A 17,508-nucleotide genomic window follows, 5' to 3' on the forward strand; every position below is an offset into this window, starting at 1 on the left:
ACCAGAGGCACTAGGCTCACCCAGAGCCTGAGCTCTGGGCCTCTCTAGAACTCAGGCTTGAGGACTCCTGGTCCAATTCTCTCTCTGTGGCACCTGGTCATCTCCCTTCAGGGAACAGACCTCAGAAAAGGCCATCAGATGTCACCACTGTCTTCTAGAAGCTGGCAATGGGAAACAGACACACCAACAGAGTTCATCATCAGAAAACACTGGAGGAGATGCTGTGTTCGATCATGCAGAAACACAGGCTCCTTACTACCCACTAGAAACAACACTACCTCGCAGGTGACCATGTGAGCATTCAGTGTGAAAATACGTGTAGAATGATTCGAACTGAGCATGGCACATAGTAAACACCAATACCTTCTGGCTGTGTGACCTTGGACAAGTCACCTGCCCTCTCTGAACCTTGGCTTCTTCATCTGCACAATTGGTGAAATGGCAGCACCCAGTGGGATGGGCAATATGACAGTCACTTAAGAAAAGTTATGGAAAAGCTCTTTGCAATGTGTCCAGCTCACAGCAAAGGCAAGCGGGTGCGATTCCTCACCACACTCGAGGAGTCCCGGTCGGCTCGCCTGGACCCTTGACCCTAAACCAGTGCCCGTCTGCCTCACACAGGGCCAGGCAACCAAGCCTGGGGGATGGGGTGATTGGGGTGGGCACAGCATTGTCACTGTGGGCTGGGTACTCCCCTCCCCAGCCTGAGAACCCCAGCAGGCCAAGGACAGGCCCTGATTCACCTGAGTTTCCCCAAACCAGTGCGTGGCCCGGCACTGAGGAGGGGCTGGGTGAATAGCTGCGGGACCAGTTGAGTGTACGAGTGAGTGCGTCAGTAAACGAATTAGATCCACACACACTTACTGAGCGTCTGTACGTGCCAGGCGTCATGAACTGAGAAGTGCATGAAAACGGACAGAGTCCCTGCACGCGTGGAGCTCAGCGGCCAGGGCAGGGGACATTAAACAACACGAGTAGACACACCCGGCTACGGCAGGGAATTTCAATTTTATCTTCAGTCCAATGGGAAGCCGTTAAAAAGTTCAAAGCAGGGGAAAACATGATCTGATTGACTTTTTAAAAAATGACTCTGGCTGCAGTGTGCAGAATGGCTGGCAGGTGGAGCAGGGGCAGAGGCCCCTACAGGGGCCCAGGCGACGGCTGGCGGTGGCCGAGACCGGGCTGGTGGCCACAGAGATGGTGAGAAGTAGTTGGATCGGGGGCGTATTTTGGAGCTGGAGTCTACACAGTTTGCTGTCCCATGGGGTGTGGAAGGTGAAGGAGGGGGAGGTGTCAAGAACGACTCCCAGGTTCCTGTCCTGAGCAACTGGGCAGACGGTGGGGATATTTCCTGAGATGAGAAAGTGTCCCAGGTGAGTTTGGGACGCTGGGAGTCGGGCAGCAGCCAGGGGCGGCAGGGTACCTGCGTCTGGTGGCCAGTGAGAGGGCAGATGAATGACCTAAGGGACCGGATGGAGGGACAGGCAGGTGAGTGGTGCCCCACCCCCCGCAAGGGCCCAGGGTGGGTCTGCTGTCCTTGGACACTGCACTTCAGAGGACCCAGGTGAGACTCTCTGGCTAGGGATACCTGGACACCCCCAGCCCCTCCCTACCTCCCGCTCCTCCCGGGTATAGGAGAAATCCAGAGCCTTCCAAGGACTTGGTTCTACCCGAGTGCTGCAGGTTCCTGCAGTTTTCAGGGAGAGAAGAGGCCTGGTGCGGAGGAAGGGGGTGGAGGCAGCCTGGGCAGACGCCTGGGAGGAGGAGGAGGAGGAGGAGGAGGAGGAGGAGGAGGAGGAGGAGGAGGAGGAGGAGGAGGAGGAGGAGGAGGAGGAGGCAAAGGAGGAGAGAGGGCACGGAGGTGTGGCCCGGAAGACCCTTCCTCTTCTGTTTGCACAGCTGTCCCGGCCTGTCGGGGCAGGAGAGTGAGTCAGGCTTCCGGTTCACACCCCCACCTCCAGGGGAGGACACCCTGCCTTGAGGTAGGAGCCTGGTGATGAAGTCGCACCCTGGGGTCGCTCCTCCTCTCTCCCCCCTCCCTGCCCCCGGGCCACTCCTCTGTGAGCCCCCAGGCTCTGGTCCCTAGGAGATGCTGGCAGGGCTTAGAAACTGCCCCCTCCCTCCCAGCCACCTCCCCGGGCCTAGATCTGTGTCCTCCCCTTGCTCTCGCTGTCCCACACCTGAATGCACAGCCCTCCTCTGTGCGCCCCCCATCACGGCCCATACGAGAGCCCCCATTTCCAGTGCCCCCGCCAGCCTGTGAGCAGCCTGAGGGCACAGGTGGTGTCTGGGGCAGCTCTGCCATCGCTCCGAATCTCATGTCGTACACACTAGGTGCTTCATCAGCGTTCGGTGAATTGAATTAAAAGGTGCTTAATTCACATTTCTCAGGCTATGAGCAAGAACAGGGATCTCTCTCTCCCTCCCTCTCTCTCTCTCTATCTCTGTCTCTCTCCCACCCAAGCTCCTGTGGTCTTATGGCATCAGGCTGGGGACAGGGGTGGTGTCTCTGGGAGACCTGCCCGAGCTCTGGATGGCCAGGAGGTTTTTCTCACCAGGCCCCAGGTCTGCAAAGTGCACCGACCAGCCTGTTCCCTGCCCCAAAGCCCGGCCTGGCCGTGGCCAACACTGCTGACAGGGGCCACGTACTGGGCGCTCACGGTGCGGCAGGCGCTGTGTCACCCTCCCCTCTCGGTTAATCCTCTCGACAACCCCATGACGGGAACACGAGTACCCCCATTTCATGGTTCAGGAGATAGAGTCAGGAAGTTCAGCTGACTTCCCAAGGGCCTGTCTGACCCCAGCTCTCTGCTCCTGGTCACTTTGCCCCCTCAGGAGGCCCCTCAGCAGTGGCTGAGAGACCCCTGGGCAGGAACCAGAAGACCACGGAGCCATGACTCGGTCACTCCTCTCCTCGGCCCCACCCACAGCCGGCGGTGCACAGAGACCTCCCCTCAGTGGCCCAGGCCGGCCGGGCCGCCCTGGGGACCAAAGCCTCAGTCCTTCTTGCCTGGGAAAGGCAGGCGCAGCCCTCGCACCAGTGCAAGTAACGGTTTACCCGCTCGGCTTCCTGTTAGGTTTTTTCTTCCTTCCCCCCAGGGGTGTCTCTTATCTCAAGGTTCTTAGGGGCTTTGGTGCTGGGCTGGTCACCATTTGGTGACAGTTGGTGCCAGAACCAGCCACTTGGGGAGAGTGAGGAGGAGAAAAGCAAGGTCAGGTGGGCCCTCGGCCAGCCCCACAGCCACAGGGACCCAGGCTGGACGGGACAAGCAGGCACGAGCGGTCAGTGGCCACAGCCTGGCCCACCCGTCCTGCCGAGGTCAGGCTCTGTCTTCCAAACAGGGCTGATCAGGTGAATCAAAGTGAGTTGGCCTGCCCCGACCCCCTCCAGCTGCAGGAAGATTCCGGTAGCTCCTAATAACCCACCAAATAGATAAGTGACAGACTGCTGGGCTCGCTCTGGTCCCTGAATTAGGGGCTCTGGGTTACTCACAACAAATGCAAAGTGAGAGCATCTGCTGCAGGAACCGGCCCTTCTCCATCCTCCCTCCTCCTACCTCTCCCTGAGAAAGACCTGATGCCCGAAGTATGAGCTGTGGCTGGCCATGTGGCCCACCTCTAATAAGCGTCCTGCATCTTCCCAGAGTCCCTGGGGCATAGCCCAGCCCCAGGCCCTGACACCACATCACCTTGGGCCTGCCCAGAACCCTTGGCAGTCTGGGGCCCTGTCTGTACCTGGCCATCCTCACTCCTCCCAGATACCAGAGCCCCAACCTCAGCTCTACGCGGTACTGCCTGGCTGCTCGTGCCTCCTCCCGTCTGCTCCTGCCCCCAGATGCCTGTCACCTGGGGGACGCCTACCTCCTGCCCAAGCATTACTCTGCATCTCAGCCTGGGAGGGTCTGGGGCTGGACTCCTGATCGTCCACCACCTACAGGCCAGCCAGCTCCCCTGCCCACCCCCTGGGCCTGTCCAGGGTTCAGGTTCAAGGCCAACCCAGATCTGACCAACCCTGCACCTCTGTCCAAATCCCTCACCACCTGCAGCATCTGGGCCATGTAAGGAACAGGTGTGTGAATGAGCAGAGAGGTACAGCTGACTCGGTTCACTCAGGAGACACTGTCCCACTGCACCCAGGGATGCAGGCATGGCCTGGGGCTGAGATGACTGAACTCTGAGCAGAGGAAAAGAAGAAATTCTCTCACCCTGTTACCCAGAAACAGGATTCCTAGAGCCAGGTGGGGCTCAGAGAGCCAGGCCCGTGGATCCCTGACTTGAGTAAGGTGTGACCAAAACATGGGAATGACCTCACTAAACCCCACCCCAGACTTGGAATTTTGAGATCCGGCGGAAAGTGAGCGTTGCAGAGGGTCACGGAGCCTCGGATCGTGGCGAGGTGTCCGTGGAAAAGCAACACATCAGGATGGAGGAAAGGCACGAGAGCCCCAGCTGGGCCGTCCCCAGTGCCACTGCTGTCCCCCACAACCAGGCAGGGCAGCGCTGCCAGGAGGTGTTTGAGGGCAGCAGACGGCAAAAAACGCAGAGACCCTGGTGCCCATGACCCTCCCCGGTGAAGACACCCATGGGGGCCGGGGGTGAGCTGGAGTGGTGCTAGAACAGCGCAGAGATTAATAAGAGCAGAGACCCTGGAGCCAGATGGCCTGAGCTCAGACCCTTGCTATGCTCCTGATTGCTCTGTGACCTTGTTACTTAAGTCTCTGTGCCTCAATTTCCCCACCGTAAAATGGAATACCGACCTCCTAGGCCGGGCCATTTTGAGGATACAGTGGGTCAGTGCATTTTAAAACACTAGAACAGTGCTTGGTATATAGTGATGGCTCAGTAGGTGTGAATTTATCCACAGTCCGTGCAGACACTGTGCTTCTGGCTTCACCATCCCAATGATCTTTCCAGCACTTTCTGTCTCCTGCTGGGCAAAGACTGCGAAGGACATAATATCCTGCAGAGAAATCCCAGGCCTTGGGGTAGCTCCAGCTGTACCTACTTGGGCGAGGAGGGTGGGGGGAGGGGCTGGAGCTTGAGCCACCTTCAAAGTGACTGGGGGGAGGGGTGGGGAGGTTAGACCACATGCTGACCACTCTGTGAAGGAGACCTCCAGGAAGAGGGTGGACGGGTGGTGGGTGTCATGACAAAGGGGATTTAGGGGTGACAGGGATGTGTGTGGCCTGAGGGCGGGGAGTGTTGAAGACCCAAGAGGTGAGAGTGGATGGAACTGCCCCAAAGAACAGGGCAGGGGTCACCTCTTCCCTGGAGAAGGGACAGCCCCTTGCACTGGTCTGCACGGCCCCGAGAAGAGGTTGTCCAGGAAGGCGGATTTGGCCTTGCTCAGGAGACCAGCACTCACCTGCCACGCCCCGGCGTGTAGAGAGGGCTGGGGACGCCATGACAGGGACCTGGCGAGCTGTGGGACTCCAGGAGGGTGCCCGTCTCCACCTAAGGGCTGGTGCTTCTCCCTCCATCAGGGCCAGGTATGGAATCGCCAGTGACAAAAAGAGATTGTTAGAATGTTTCCCCTGCAAGGGCCCTTCAAGTCCAGCCACCTCGCTGTACAGACTGGGAAACTGAGGCTCAGACCGGCGCGCCCACCCCGCCGCGCAGCCCCGGCGTCCCGGTCCGCGCGCGCCCGGCAGGGGGCGCCCTTCCCCGCCGCCGGGCCGGGCCGCGCCGCCGCGCCAGGCGGGTCCCCAGGAAAGCCCTCTCCTGAAGAGTTAGTTCTTCCTTCCGCGTGAACTCGCCGCCGCCTTGCAGCGGCGCGGTCCCCGGGGCGAACCTCGCACAAACGCGCTGCAGATGCGCTGCCTTCCAGTCTGGCTACCGCGGCGCGGCCGGGAGCGGCGGCGTCCCCGGCGCGATCCAGCCCGCGTTTTCCGTCCCGCCTGCCAACTTTTTCAAGCTGTAGTTATTTGATAATGATTTTTTTTTTTTTAACCTCTCCCAATAATTGTTATCCTCCCGGCTCGGTGCCGCTCAGGTGCTGGGCACAGACCGCGGGCGGCGCCTCCTCCGGGTGCGCGGCTCGCGCCCTGGGGTGAGGCCACAGCGGTGTCGCCTTCTGCCGGGCCAGGGTGGCGGGGCGTGGGGGCTGGCCCGGGACGCCCCCGACGCCCCCCACGGGACCCCGCACACCCCCTCCCCACCCCCACTCCCTCCCCCGGCCCAGGTCGCCTCCCCTAATGCCCAAGATCTGGGGCCAAGGCTGATGAACAGAGAGGGGCTGCTGGGCACAGAGTGCAACACTGCAAATATTTATTGGGCACCTACTGTATTCCCAGGCCCTGCGCAAAGAGCTGGCCTCGGAAACAAGAGAGAATGGCCCCTGCTCTCAGGACTCCCACTTCAGAGGAGGCTAGGGCCACCACCCCTTACCTGGCGAGGCGAGAGGGCCTTCCGGGGCAGGCATTCTCCCGACAGAACCTGCGCAAAGTGCCCGCGCTGGACAGGGAGGGAGGGCCCAGCAAGGCCCAAGGCAGAGCTCTGCCCCACCCCCACAACCTTCATCCTTCCTCGGCTTCTGCAAAGAGTCATCACCCGCCTAGATGAAGGCCTCTTAGAGCCTCTTCTATAAAGCTACAGGGCTCAGAAAAGTGGGTCATGCAGGTGGGGGTGGAAGCAGGTGGCTGAGAGGCGGACCCCAGCCAGAGGCACCGAGTCGCTTATGGAGTCCCCTCCCCCGCCACACGCGCGCAGGGAGGGGGGTTGGGAGCAGCACTGGTGGGCTTCTGCCTTCCCACCCCCCGCCCCCCACCCCCTGACCCCCGGGGTCACATCTTTGCTTCATGCACAGCCCTTTGCTGGGGGGCAAGTGAGCCCAACCTCAGCTCGGTTAGATCCCCAGAAAGCCCAGAAAGTTCTTTGTTGAAGCCCCGAGTTCATTTTAAGTTTGTAAATGAACACTAAATTTTTGCTGTTGTTTTTAAACGAATACTAAGTTCTTTCTTCCTGCTAAGTCTGCATTAATCTTCAGTTGTTAAATGAATACCATTTTCATTATTTATTTTAAATACTAAGTATTTTAAAACTTGTTTTTAATGAATTCCTTTTATGTTTTTAAAGCAAGGCAGCCAGGAGCAGGGGGAGGAGGAGGAAGCGAAAGATTAGGGAGCCAGGGGGGCAGGGCTGGGTGCTGGGAAGAGCCGCACTGGCTGGGGGCTTGCCCTGTGCAGGGAGTGGTGTCCTTGGGGAAAATCACGTCGTTCTGCCCCCTCACCCCCGGCCCCCAGCCTCTCAAAGCTTTGCCCCACCACTTGCACATCCAGGGGCTGGCTCAGAGGCTCAGTGAGCCCCAAGAGATACCGGTCACCCTCGTGAATCCCACGGTCAGAGTCATGGTCAGCAAAGGTTTCCCGGAGGAGTCCGGAAAGCGCCACGTGGGCCACTCTTCCATCTGCCCTTAGACAGACCTTTGATAATGCCCACTCCGTCCCAGCTCTTGCCTCCTGCGGCCTGGTCCGGGCTGTGGAAACAATACATTCCCTGCCCCAGAGTCACTCGTGGATCAGAGAAGGCCACAGGGTTACCAGGAGTTTATTACCACCTGAGTGGCGCCTCCTGCCTGGGGAACACCTCCGCCACCACCCCCTGCGCCCAGAACTGCCACCACCACCAGCCCCGACACCGGCTGCATGTTCTCAGCGCCTCCGATGAATGTCCACACTGGCACTTTCTGCCCAGGGTCTGCAGGTACCCAGTGCAGGGCAGCTTGCCCTTACCCGAGCATATGCACATGGCAACAGCAGGACCAACGAATAAATAAATAAGTTTCATGGATGAACTTATCTGAAATTTTCCAATCGAAAAGTCTGGAAAGAAGCTGTTTGAACTTAGGCGTATGCATAAGTTTCATGGTTTAGGGCTTAGTACCCTTTCTTGTTTTTAATACTCCATGGGTGGGGTGCATCCCCTGCTCCAGGTGGGACCTGCACAAGGTCCAGATCAGGACTGCCTCCTCCAAGAAGCCTCCTGGGCTCTGCAGGCTGTTAGGTCCTGTCTGCCACGCTCCCACAGCCTCTGGGGTCCCCACTATTGCCACCCCTCACCACACACACACACACACACACACACACACACACACACACAGTATTGGGGTCATTGGTTTGTCCATCCCTGTCTCACCATGAGCTCCTGGGAACAGAAACTAGATCTCATTCCTCCCTGAGTCCCCAGTGGTGCAAGGAAGGTGCCAGGGACAGTTCGCAGAACTGAATCTGACAAACGGGCTGGCCGGCATGAGCTCCCTGCTGTTCCAGCCGTGCCCTGGGTCTTGATGGGACAAGGCACCCTTATAAGAGGCCCTTTCACAAGCCTGCTACCCTCCCCCACCGGGTGGTGGAACCCTCTTCAGAGGCTTGGAGAAATCCCCCTCTTCTGTCTCCCTGGGCCCAGCCCGGAGGGGGCTCCCACCGGCGCCTCCCCTCCCCATCCAGCCTGGATGAGGGAATCAGATGTGGGGCTGGAGGCCCCTTGTCTGCACAGAGGCAGGATTTATCTCAGTTTGGGGAGGTCTGGGGCCCCCAAGCCCTAGATCATCATTAGTTCCATCAAAGAGGCGGCTGTGCTCTCAGGGGCGAGATGCGGGGCATTCAAATTGGAAACAGCCTTGCGAGCCACGGGCAGCCGCCCCGGGGGAGCCCGGGACACTGGAGGAGTCCCACAGACAGTCACAGGAAGAAGAGGAGGGAAGAGAAAACATTCCACTCGGGCTCCAGGGAAGAGAGACGTGCAGAGATGGAGTGGAGCCAAGTCTGCGAGTCCAGGCGACCTCCCCACGGAGGCTGGGGAGAGAGGACGGCAGGTCCCACTCAGCACCCACGGTGCCCTGGGCCCTACACCTTCTCGGTTCCTGTCTCACCACCCACAGCAACCCCTGGGAAACAGAAAGCATTGCCTTTGCCTTACAGGTGGGGAAACTGAGGCTCAGAGGGGAGAACTGATGTGCCCTAGGTCACCAGGAGCACCCACGAAGTTGGGGTTCCACCAGGTGCTTATGGCTGCAGGGCTTCACCCCCACCCTGGCTGGGGCAGAGCAGGGAGGTGCTGAGCATGACAGGTTGTCTCTCCCCCGTTAGCGCCTGGCACCGAGACAGCAGTTCGATTTGAAACTTCAGGTTTGAAATAGAGATAAACACAACAGAAATTTTTTCTAACTACTGGGAAGCGGCCATAGCAGCAGACAGAATGGGATTGAAAGGGCACCTTCAACTATAAAAACGAATTTAAAAGTAGGAATTTTAAAACTCTACTGCTCTTTGATGATGATCACTTCTGTCTAGACCCCACTCCCTCCCAGAGGATGTCCTCTAACCCCTGCCCCCGCCCCATAGGCCTCAGGACACTGAGCCCCCACAGGACACCCCCATCCTCCCCAACAAGCCCCTCTCTCCAGCGGGCAGAGGGTGAAGCCACTCTGCTCACCAGTGCTAACCTGCCGTGGGCCACCTGGGTGCGGCTCCAACTCCGTGAGTGTGGCCTCCAGCCCCAAATGGGCCGGGGGAGCCTCTCAGAGGCCCCAAGAGGTGGCCTGAGAAGGACATCGGGGGAGTGGGGATTCTTTAGTGCGTGACAGAGCCAGATACTACTCAGGCTAGGAAGCTGTCCCATGGAACAGGGGACACAGCTGCCAAGGCTGTTTCAGAGGGTTTGTTTATAATCCTGAAAAAAGGGGAAACAACTTAAATTTCCAATAATAGTTAAATAATTCCATGTGACAGACCATCACGTAACTATTATAAACGAAGCTTGTAGACTTTGTTTATTGGCATGGGAGAAATGCTGTCGGTGGGACGCAAGGATTAAATGAGATCATTCATGTGAAGGATTTATCACAGTGCCTGGCACAGTATAAACACTCAAAAACTGGTAACTGCGGTTGGTGTGTGATAAAAGCAGGAATGAAGAAATATATATATGGAACGATCCCAAATTTATAAACAGCAACAAGTACATAAAAAAAGACACGAAGGAAATACAGCAAGATATTGCTGCGTTGTGGGATTATTGGAGACTGGAGGGTTCACTTTTCTGTATTTTCCAATTTTTCTATGAGTGGATTTTTTTTTTAATTAGTGGAAATTTTTCCCCAACATTTTATTATGAAAATTTCCAAGCATACATCAGAGTTGAAATAGTGTTACAGTGAAGGAATATATACCTCTTCCTGACCTTCCCCACCATGAACATTTTATTATACTTTATCACGTAACCATCCATCCAGCCCTCCCTCTATCCAGCCATAAATCCGTCTTATTTTTATAATGTATTTCAAAGTAAATCGCAGACAACAGAATACCTTCCCCTAAATACTTCAACATGCATGTCAGGAAAAATAGTTTTTAATAGTTACCTAGAGCAGCGGTCCCCAACCTTTTTGGCACCAGGGACCGTTTTCATGGAAGACAATTTTTCCATGAATGGGGGTGGGGACGGGGAGGGCAAGAACCAGGGAGCGGCTATAAATACAGATGAAGCTCCGCTTGCTAGCTCCCCGCTCACCTCCTGCTGTGGGGCCCTGTTCCTAACAGGCCAGGGACCAGGGATTGGGGACCTCAGACCTAGAGGACAGAGGCTGTCGTTAGCTCAGAGAAAAGCAGTCCCCCACCCCCACCCTCCTTGCAGCAGTCTAGAAAGCCCTGAGCTTTCCTCTCTGGGTGACCTAAGCAGCCCCTGAAGCCCAGGGGTTTCTCCCTCCCAGAGGCAGGGACAATGAGATATAAATAAACCTTTCTTCTCCCAAACACCTGAGGGTTACCTGAGATTAGCCTGAACTCACCTGTAGGGGTAGAGTTGTCAGATCTAGCAAATAAAAATACTGAACACTTACTTAAATTTGAATTTTAGATCAACGAATTTTGTAGTGCAAGTATGTGCTATGCAATATTTGGGACATACTTATACTCCACGCTTACTCAGTCTGCATTTTATCTGGCAACCCCGTGCAAGATGGGGAAACACAAGCCCGGGGAGGGGAAGTGTGTTGGGATAATAAAGCCTCACATTTGTGCTGCACGTTGTAGCCCACAAGGTGTTTTCAGCCTGTCATCTCACCTGAGGCTCACGGCCACCCTCCAGGCCAGTATTATTCTATTCCCATTTTAGAGTTGAAGACACTGAGGCTCAGACAAGTCCCACGTCCTCACCCAGCGGACAAGGTGCAGGGTCAGCACTCCTGTGCAGGTTCTCCCCAACCACAAAGGAAATGGGAAAAGGTGTGAGTTAACACCAGGCATTGGAGGCCTTGGCAGGCCACATGCCACCTGGTGGAGCTGAGGCCCCCAGGGGTCACGGGGCAAGGACAGAGGCGAGATCCAGGCTTTTCACCTCCTCAACGACCTTTTCAGGGCACTCTCAGGCCCCACATGGTTTTTGGGGGAGGAGGCGGCTGCAGGTGGTGGCAGTGGAGGGACGAGCTACTTGCCAAGGCACATGGGCGGGCACCGCAAATGGAAAAGCAGGATCTCAGAGACAGTAGACCCTGCCATGTCCTCCCTCCGACTCTGCTGTGTGCCTCCAGTGGCAGCCACCACCGGGAGCCTAAGGCAGCATCCTCGAAGGAGCTGGACCCAAAATGCTGAGTCGGTGGAAAGGAGGTTGGGCGAGCCTTGCAATGCCACCCGGACGCCCCTGTGGTCCCCAGCTCACCCATTCTTCCTGCCTGCAGCCATCCCAGACACTGGACTTTCACTCATTCATTCATTCATTCTTTCATTCAGCAGAATGCGATCTGTGTTTGACATCGGAGGGCGACCGTGTATTTGCACACAGGACAACTCCCCTCTCCACGAGTTGAGCTAAGACAGAGATTGACAAGATGTTTCCAGTTGACTATTTTTCCAAAAAACTTGTTGATTTTTTAATAGCCTGTGAATGTTTTCACAAAATAACATGGTTATTTCTATTATCTCATTCCCACAACTACACCTGATTCAGGTGAGATGGGATCCGTGGAGCCCACCCACCTCTCAGTGCCTGAAAGTTCTCTGCGGTACCACCGAGCCGTGTCGTGTCCCCTGCTTTGGCACCAGCACCTGCCAAGCTATTTTCAACGTCAGTCACCAGGTCTGACACAGGGTGGAAAATGAACCTCTTCACCCACCATGGGGCTTGGCCAAGTCAGGGCCATGTGCAGTACTGAGAGGTGAGCACTTGCTGGGTGACGGTGCGGAGACACCAGCCAAGACCAGCGATCCTGGCAGAGGCTGAGCTTCGTGGAGTTCGGGTGAAGCTGAAGTTCTAGGATCTTTTACAACAAGTCTGCAAATTTACCCTGTACATTTGGCTACTGCTTCACCTATTGGTTCATTGCATTTAAACAGTGGCTTTAAAATGTACTTTCTTTTGCTCTAATCATTCACTGAAAAGTGGGCATTTAAATTTAGTAATAACAGCAACCAAATCTTTCTAGGTTGGATATTGCTGGAAAAATTCACTATCTGAATTTCCATCATCTCCCTCCACCCACAGACACACACGCACTCTGCCCCACACCAGAATTTTTAGGTTCTTTTGTTGTTTTGTTTTTCCTTTGAGCCCCTGAGATTAGTTTTTGGCAAGTTTCCTTTGCTCTCCACCAAATGGTTTTGAAATCGTCATCATTTCTCTGAGATGATAGTGAAAGATCGCTTTTACTTTGGAAGGCAATGAAAACATGTCTATGGTTTCACATTGAAGCACATCGGGGGGAAAAAAAAAACTCCTGTAACATTTAGCACGTGTAAAGGGATTCTCCATTCATGGGCCACCTGTGTGTCTGATCATCGTTTAATGCCGCTTCCCAAGTTTCAATAATCGCCGGAAGCCGCTCGCTCAGAGCAGATCAAGCCTGGTGATGCACCTACAGCCCAATGTGTTTTCGGCAAACTACCCAGCGTCCCGTGTGTTGCCTCGCCACTCCTGTTACGTGTGTTTTGGGTGATCGCCAATCTTTTCACAGATGAATGGACAGCATTGAACAAAGACTTGAATGCAACGAAAGCACATCGCAGCTTTTTAATTTTTCTCCAAAAGCTTTAGCATCACAAAGTGCAAAGAATGCAACACAGTCTGCCTGCATAGTGTTGGTTCTTCCTCTTTAAAGTACACTGCACATTTGTCAACCCTTCCGTTGTGGATTTGGCCACCCATGTGATGAAGTCCACCTTGATTTCCTGCAGTTGCCTTTACGACCATATATGAGCTGGTCTCAGTCATCTTTCCAATATCAGCAGAATCCAAGAGTCTCTATAACTGAGATGGTGACTGAGATTTTCCTACATAAACTTCAGGGACTCTCTCACTGCCCAGCGATGCCCATGTCACATGTCATTGGATCAGGAAACATTGACTTCACCTGCCATGCTCTGCAATGTTTCAGGTTTTATTTTTCTGCTGATTTTATTCTGAATTTGTTGACTTCTACAGACATCAACAGATTCATAAGTTAGAATATGGCTTCCAGCAACTCCCTCCAAATTGCCTTTGTTCACAGATGAAATATACTTGTCATGACTCCTTAACGATAAACACTGTTTTTCAAGAAATAAAATATGTTTAACTCTGAAGTTCAGGTATGTTCTCGTTTCCTCAAGCTGTTATAAGTGAGCAGATAATAATTTGTTAGTGACGGTTTTACTAAGAAATCAATATCTTCTCCCCCCACTCCCCACAATTGCAATGATTTCAGATGCATTTTATTTCTTCTGTGTTTTCGGAATTTTTACAGAGATTTTTGTTTTTCCAAAGCAAAAACTCCTTGTTTGTGCTGTGTGAATGATTCTCCTCTGCAAAACGCCGGCACAGATAATGAAGGAGCATAATTTTTTACCCCATTTCATAACCTGCAAATCTTGCTCTAAGTGTCCTCAACATTTCCAGATTTGCCTTAAACTCCTTGCACATTAAAAATAGTAAATTTTAGCTCATCCATCACGTATTTCAAACTATGCATATCTTGGCTGGAAACCATATTATTTTCTTATTCCACGTGGGCATCATTTCTATACAGATTAATTATTGGGGATAAGTAAATACTTGAAGCAGTGGATCCCACAATTTTGACAAAATCATTAAAGAATAAGAAACAAATAAATGACACATTGTTGGTGTTCCCAAGCATGGGTCCATACCTGCAGGGTCACACTGTCCTGTTCTCAAAATACCCCCACATTTCGACTATACACATGATTTTTAGATCGGCTGAGCCAAACTCCTAGAAATATGAACACAGACTTTGATTTTCACATCTTTTTCCAATAATGGCACTTACCAAGAAAGAAACCATAGCTGACCGTGACCAATATATCCAATAATTGAAGGAGAGTAAGACATTTGTCTTCCCGGCAACACAAAGGTATGCACTTGTCAACGTGAACAGGAGGTTTACTTGGGTGAGCAGACAGAGTATTTGTCAGCTGAGGGTGCAAAATTGATGGGTCCCACTACGGTGCGCGTGGTGTTAGCGTCCATTCTCTAGCTCGATGAGGAGATGGCTGTGTTTTATACTACTGCAATGTAAAGAGAAGGATGAATTATGTTTCACGTGGATGTAGCTAATTCCATGTCTTTTGACTCTTTTCTGTCACCTTTTTGACAATTAACGTGGTTTTTTTTCTTCCCTGTCTCTTTGGGAAATTGAGGTAGCCCCTGGGAAGCTCCATTCATTCTCCGACTCCTGGGACTTTCAAGGGACAGTTTGGTGCCAGGTGCACAAGCTGAGCCCAGGGCACCCAGGTAAATGCTCCACTCCATGCCCTGGAAAGCTCATATGGCAGAGGGCAAGACAGATGTTGATGATTCTAAACTGTTTTTACTTATAACGCTTCAAGCACCAAATGGGTGAGGTTTTATTTCCCTCACGAACCAATTCTCCAACTTGCCAGACACTAACTGGGTGTCGTGCAATTTAATTCAGTTCTGACACTCACTACATGAAGTTAGGGCAGATCCTGTGGTTAAGGACTCAGTCCCACAAGATTTCCTCCCACTTCAGATGCCAATTGCAAGGACTGGGGGCCCTGGGGACCCACATTTCTGACGGACTGGGCTACAAAGATGGGGGCCCCACAAGCCCCTCCTCAGATTCAATGACTTGCTAAAATGGCACATAGAACCCAAGGACACACTGTACTTACCATTACTGTTTATTATAAAGGATATTATAAGGGGTACAGACTCGCAGGCGCAGGAAGTGACACTGAGGACAAGGCGTGGGTGTGGGGGGCTGGTGGAGCTTCCATGCCCTCTCCCGGGTCTGTGCCACCCTCCTAGAACCTTGGTGTGCTCCCCAACCCGGAAGCTCTCTGAAGCCAGTCATTTCAGGATTTTTATAGAGGTTCCATTAAATGGGCGTGATTGATTAAATTATTGCCCGCTGGTAATTAATTCAATCTCTAGTCTCTCTCCCCTCCCTGGAGGTCAGGGGTGGGGCTGAAAGTTCTAACCATCTAATCATGTGGTTGGTTCCTCTGGCCACCAGCCCCCATCTTGAAGCTGTCCAGGGACCCAGCAAGTCACCAGGGACCCAGCAAGAGTCACCTCATTAGCATAAACTCAGGTATGTTCAAAAGGAGTTTATTATGAACAACAGAAGACACTCCTATCACTCCGGAAGTTCCCAGGAGCTCAGTGCCTGGAGCCAGGGACAAAGACCAAATAGATACATAATCTTTACTGTATCACAAAGTAACAATGTGATAACCGCAGGAGACCAGTGGTTCATTTCTTCCCGGGCTGGAGTGAGGAAGGAACAATGAGCGAAGGCTTCCCAGAAGAAATGACTGGCAGTGGCAGGGACAGAGAGTGACTTGTGACCACCCCTAAACCCCGCCAACACCCCAATCCAACCCCTAGAAAACATACGACCTAAGTAAAGAGAGTGTGCAAATTCAGCTTTAAGACTAGTTCCTCGTTTCTATGCCCAAGCTGATTTTGACCCTCAAACCTCCTCCAAATATAAATGCAGGCACAGGGGGAGTTTCTAGGGAACTTTGCCTACCTTTGGGGAGAGACAGCCTCCTCCGCCGGCACTAGGAGGATGCAGGTGTTAGCTGATGCCACCCTTCACGTCCAGGGAGGACTCTGCTGTCTCCAGCCCCAAAGGAGGCCTTGTCTGACCCGCAATGGGGCAGATGTAACAAACGCCGGTGCCTGGGCCGAGTCAGACACCGCGCAGAACCTCTGGGCACGGGGCCTGGGTGTCTGCACTTTAAACAGCTGCCCGATCTCCTGTTATACAGACCAGAGCTTGAGAACCACTGCATTAACCTTTTGTTTCAAAAAGGTTGGAGGGATTCCCTGGGATGCCACAGCCCAGGGACCGCCAGGGTCAGTGATGACCATACGAAGGCATCCCTTGGAATGGAAAAGCCTCCCTGGTTGTGACCTTGGCTCTGTCCTCCATCAGGCCAACCTGACCCCCAAGAAAGCCAACCAATGGGGAGGAAGCAAACCAAACACCATGTCTGGGTGCTGCCAGCAGCTGGGCACTCGGGGACCCTTCCCCGCTTTGTCCTTTCCCTGTGCTCGCAGCCGCCCCTCCTCCCCATGCCCCACGACACTGCCTCGGCCAGGCCTCATCAGCTCCTGCTAGGACAGCTTCCTCCATGGTCCCTCTTCCTCTGGTCTCTGCCCCTGCCATCCATACGCCATCCTGCAGCCTGGGCAATCATCCACGAATGCAAACTGATCTAATTTCCCCCCTGTTTAAATTCTTAAATGACTCCCCATTGTCTACAAGGAAATGTCCAAACTCATCCACCGGGCATTTGAGACCTTTCAGAATTCCAAAAGACTTTCTTTCCTTGCCTCTGAATAGTCCCATTTCTGCACCCACCCCCTCCCTACCTGCCCCCTCATCACAGCACATGCGGGCTCCGCTGGTGCAGTGGAGTACAGTGGTTAGGAACTCGGGCTCTGCAGCCAGACTGCTCAGGTAAAGATCCCGGCAATGCCAAGGGCAAGTTTTGGGGCACATGAGTTTGAGCGAGTTGCTTAAATTGACTGTGCCCCAGTCTCCATGTCTGTAAAATGGGGATAAAAATATGGACTTCATGGGGTTATGTGAGAGCTAAAATATTTAACAGGTGCAAAGCCCTTGAAAGTGTACCTAGCATGCGATAAGTACCTTAAAAATATTTGCTATTATTATTGTGTCTTTGCTCAAACTGTTCCTTCTACCTACATGCCCATCTGAACTCCTATTCTTCCTTCAAAACAAAACCAAAGTCTAGCTATGGAGCCCACTGACTCCTCTGGGATGTATCCTCTCTTGTTCTCTCCACCTTCTGAGTGAACTCGATCCCAGCACATGTCACACTGAGCTCTGAGTCCCCTTGTTTCTCTGTCTCTGCGACTAGACTGTGTCCCACTTACCCATCCCCAGTGCCCACAGGACCAGTTTGATGAATGACTGAATGAACTTTCAGAAATGGTGATAGTAGGAGATTTTTACCTAGTACCATCTTTAGGAATAAACACTAAAAACCACATTATAAAGAAGAAACTTGATTTTTATTTATG

The 17,508-nt window shown here is 53.5% G+C and overlaps 1 protein-coding gene across 7 annotated transcripts in view; it reads right to left on the reverse strand.

Moving 5' to 3' along the window:
• LOC123632575 overlaps nt 1-5,652 on the reverse strand; it is a 33,335-nt gene extending 27,683 nt beyond the window's left edge. For 2 of the 7 annotated variants that reach the window (XR_006733404.1, XM_045543038.1), the window contains exon 1: nt 5,366-5,652. Coding sequence is in view for 1 of the 7 variants with exons in the window: in XM_045543038.1 (XP_045398994.1) it covers nt 5,366-5,480 (115 nt within the window). In the remaining 6 variants the exon portion in view is untranslated. Of the gene's footprint in view, nt 1-989; nt 1,461-1,613; nt 1,766-5,365 lie in introns of those variants that run through there. The other 5 variants (XR_006733401.1, XR_006733403.1, XR_006733402.1 and 2 more) reach the window with 5 other exon arrangements.
• Between the last annotated feature and the right edge of the window lie 11,856 nt (nt 5,653-17,508).

Source organism: Lemur catta, chromosome 2 (assembly GCF_020740605.2).
Source record: "Lemur catta isolate mLemCat1 chromosome 2, mLemCat1.pri, whole genome shotgun sequence".
Lineage (NCBI taxonomy): Eukaryota > Metazoa > Chordata > Mammalia > Primates > Lemuridae > Lemur > Lemur catta.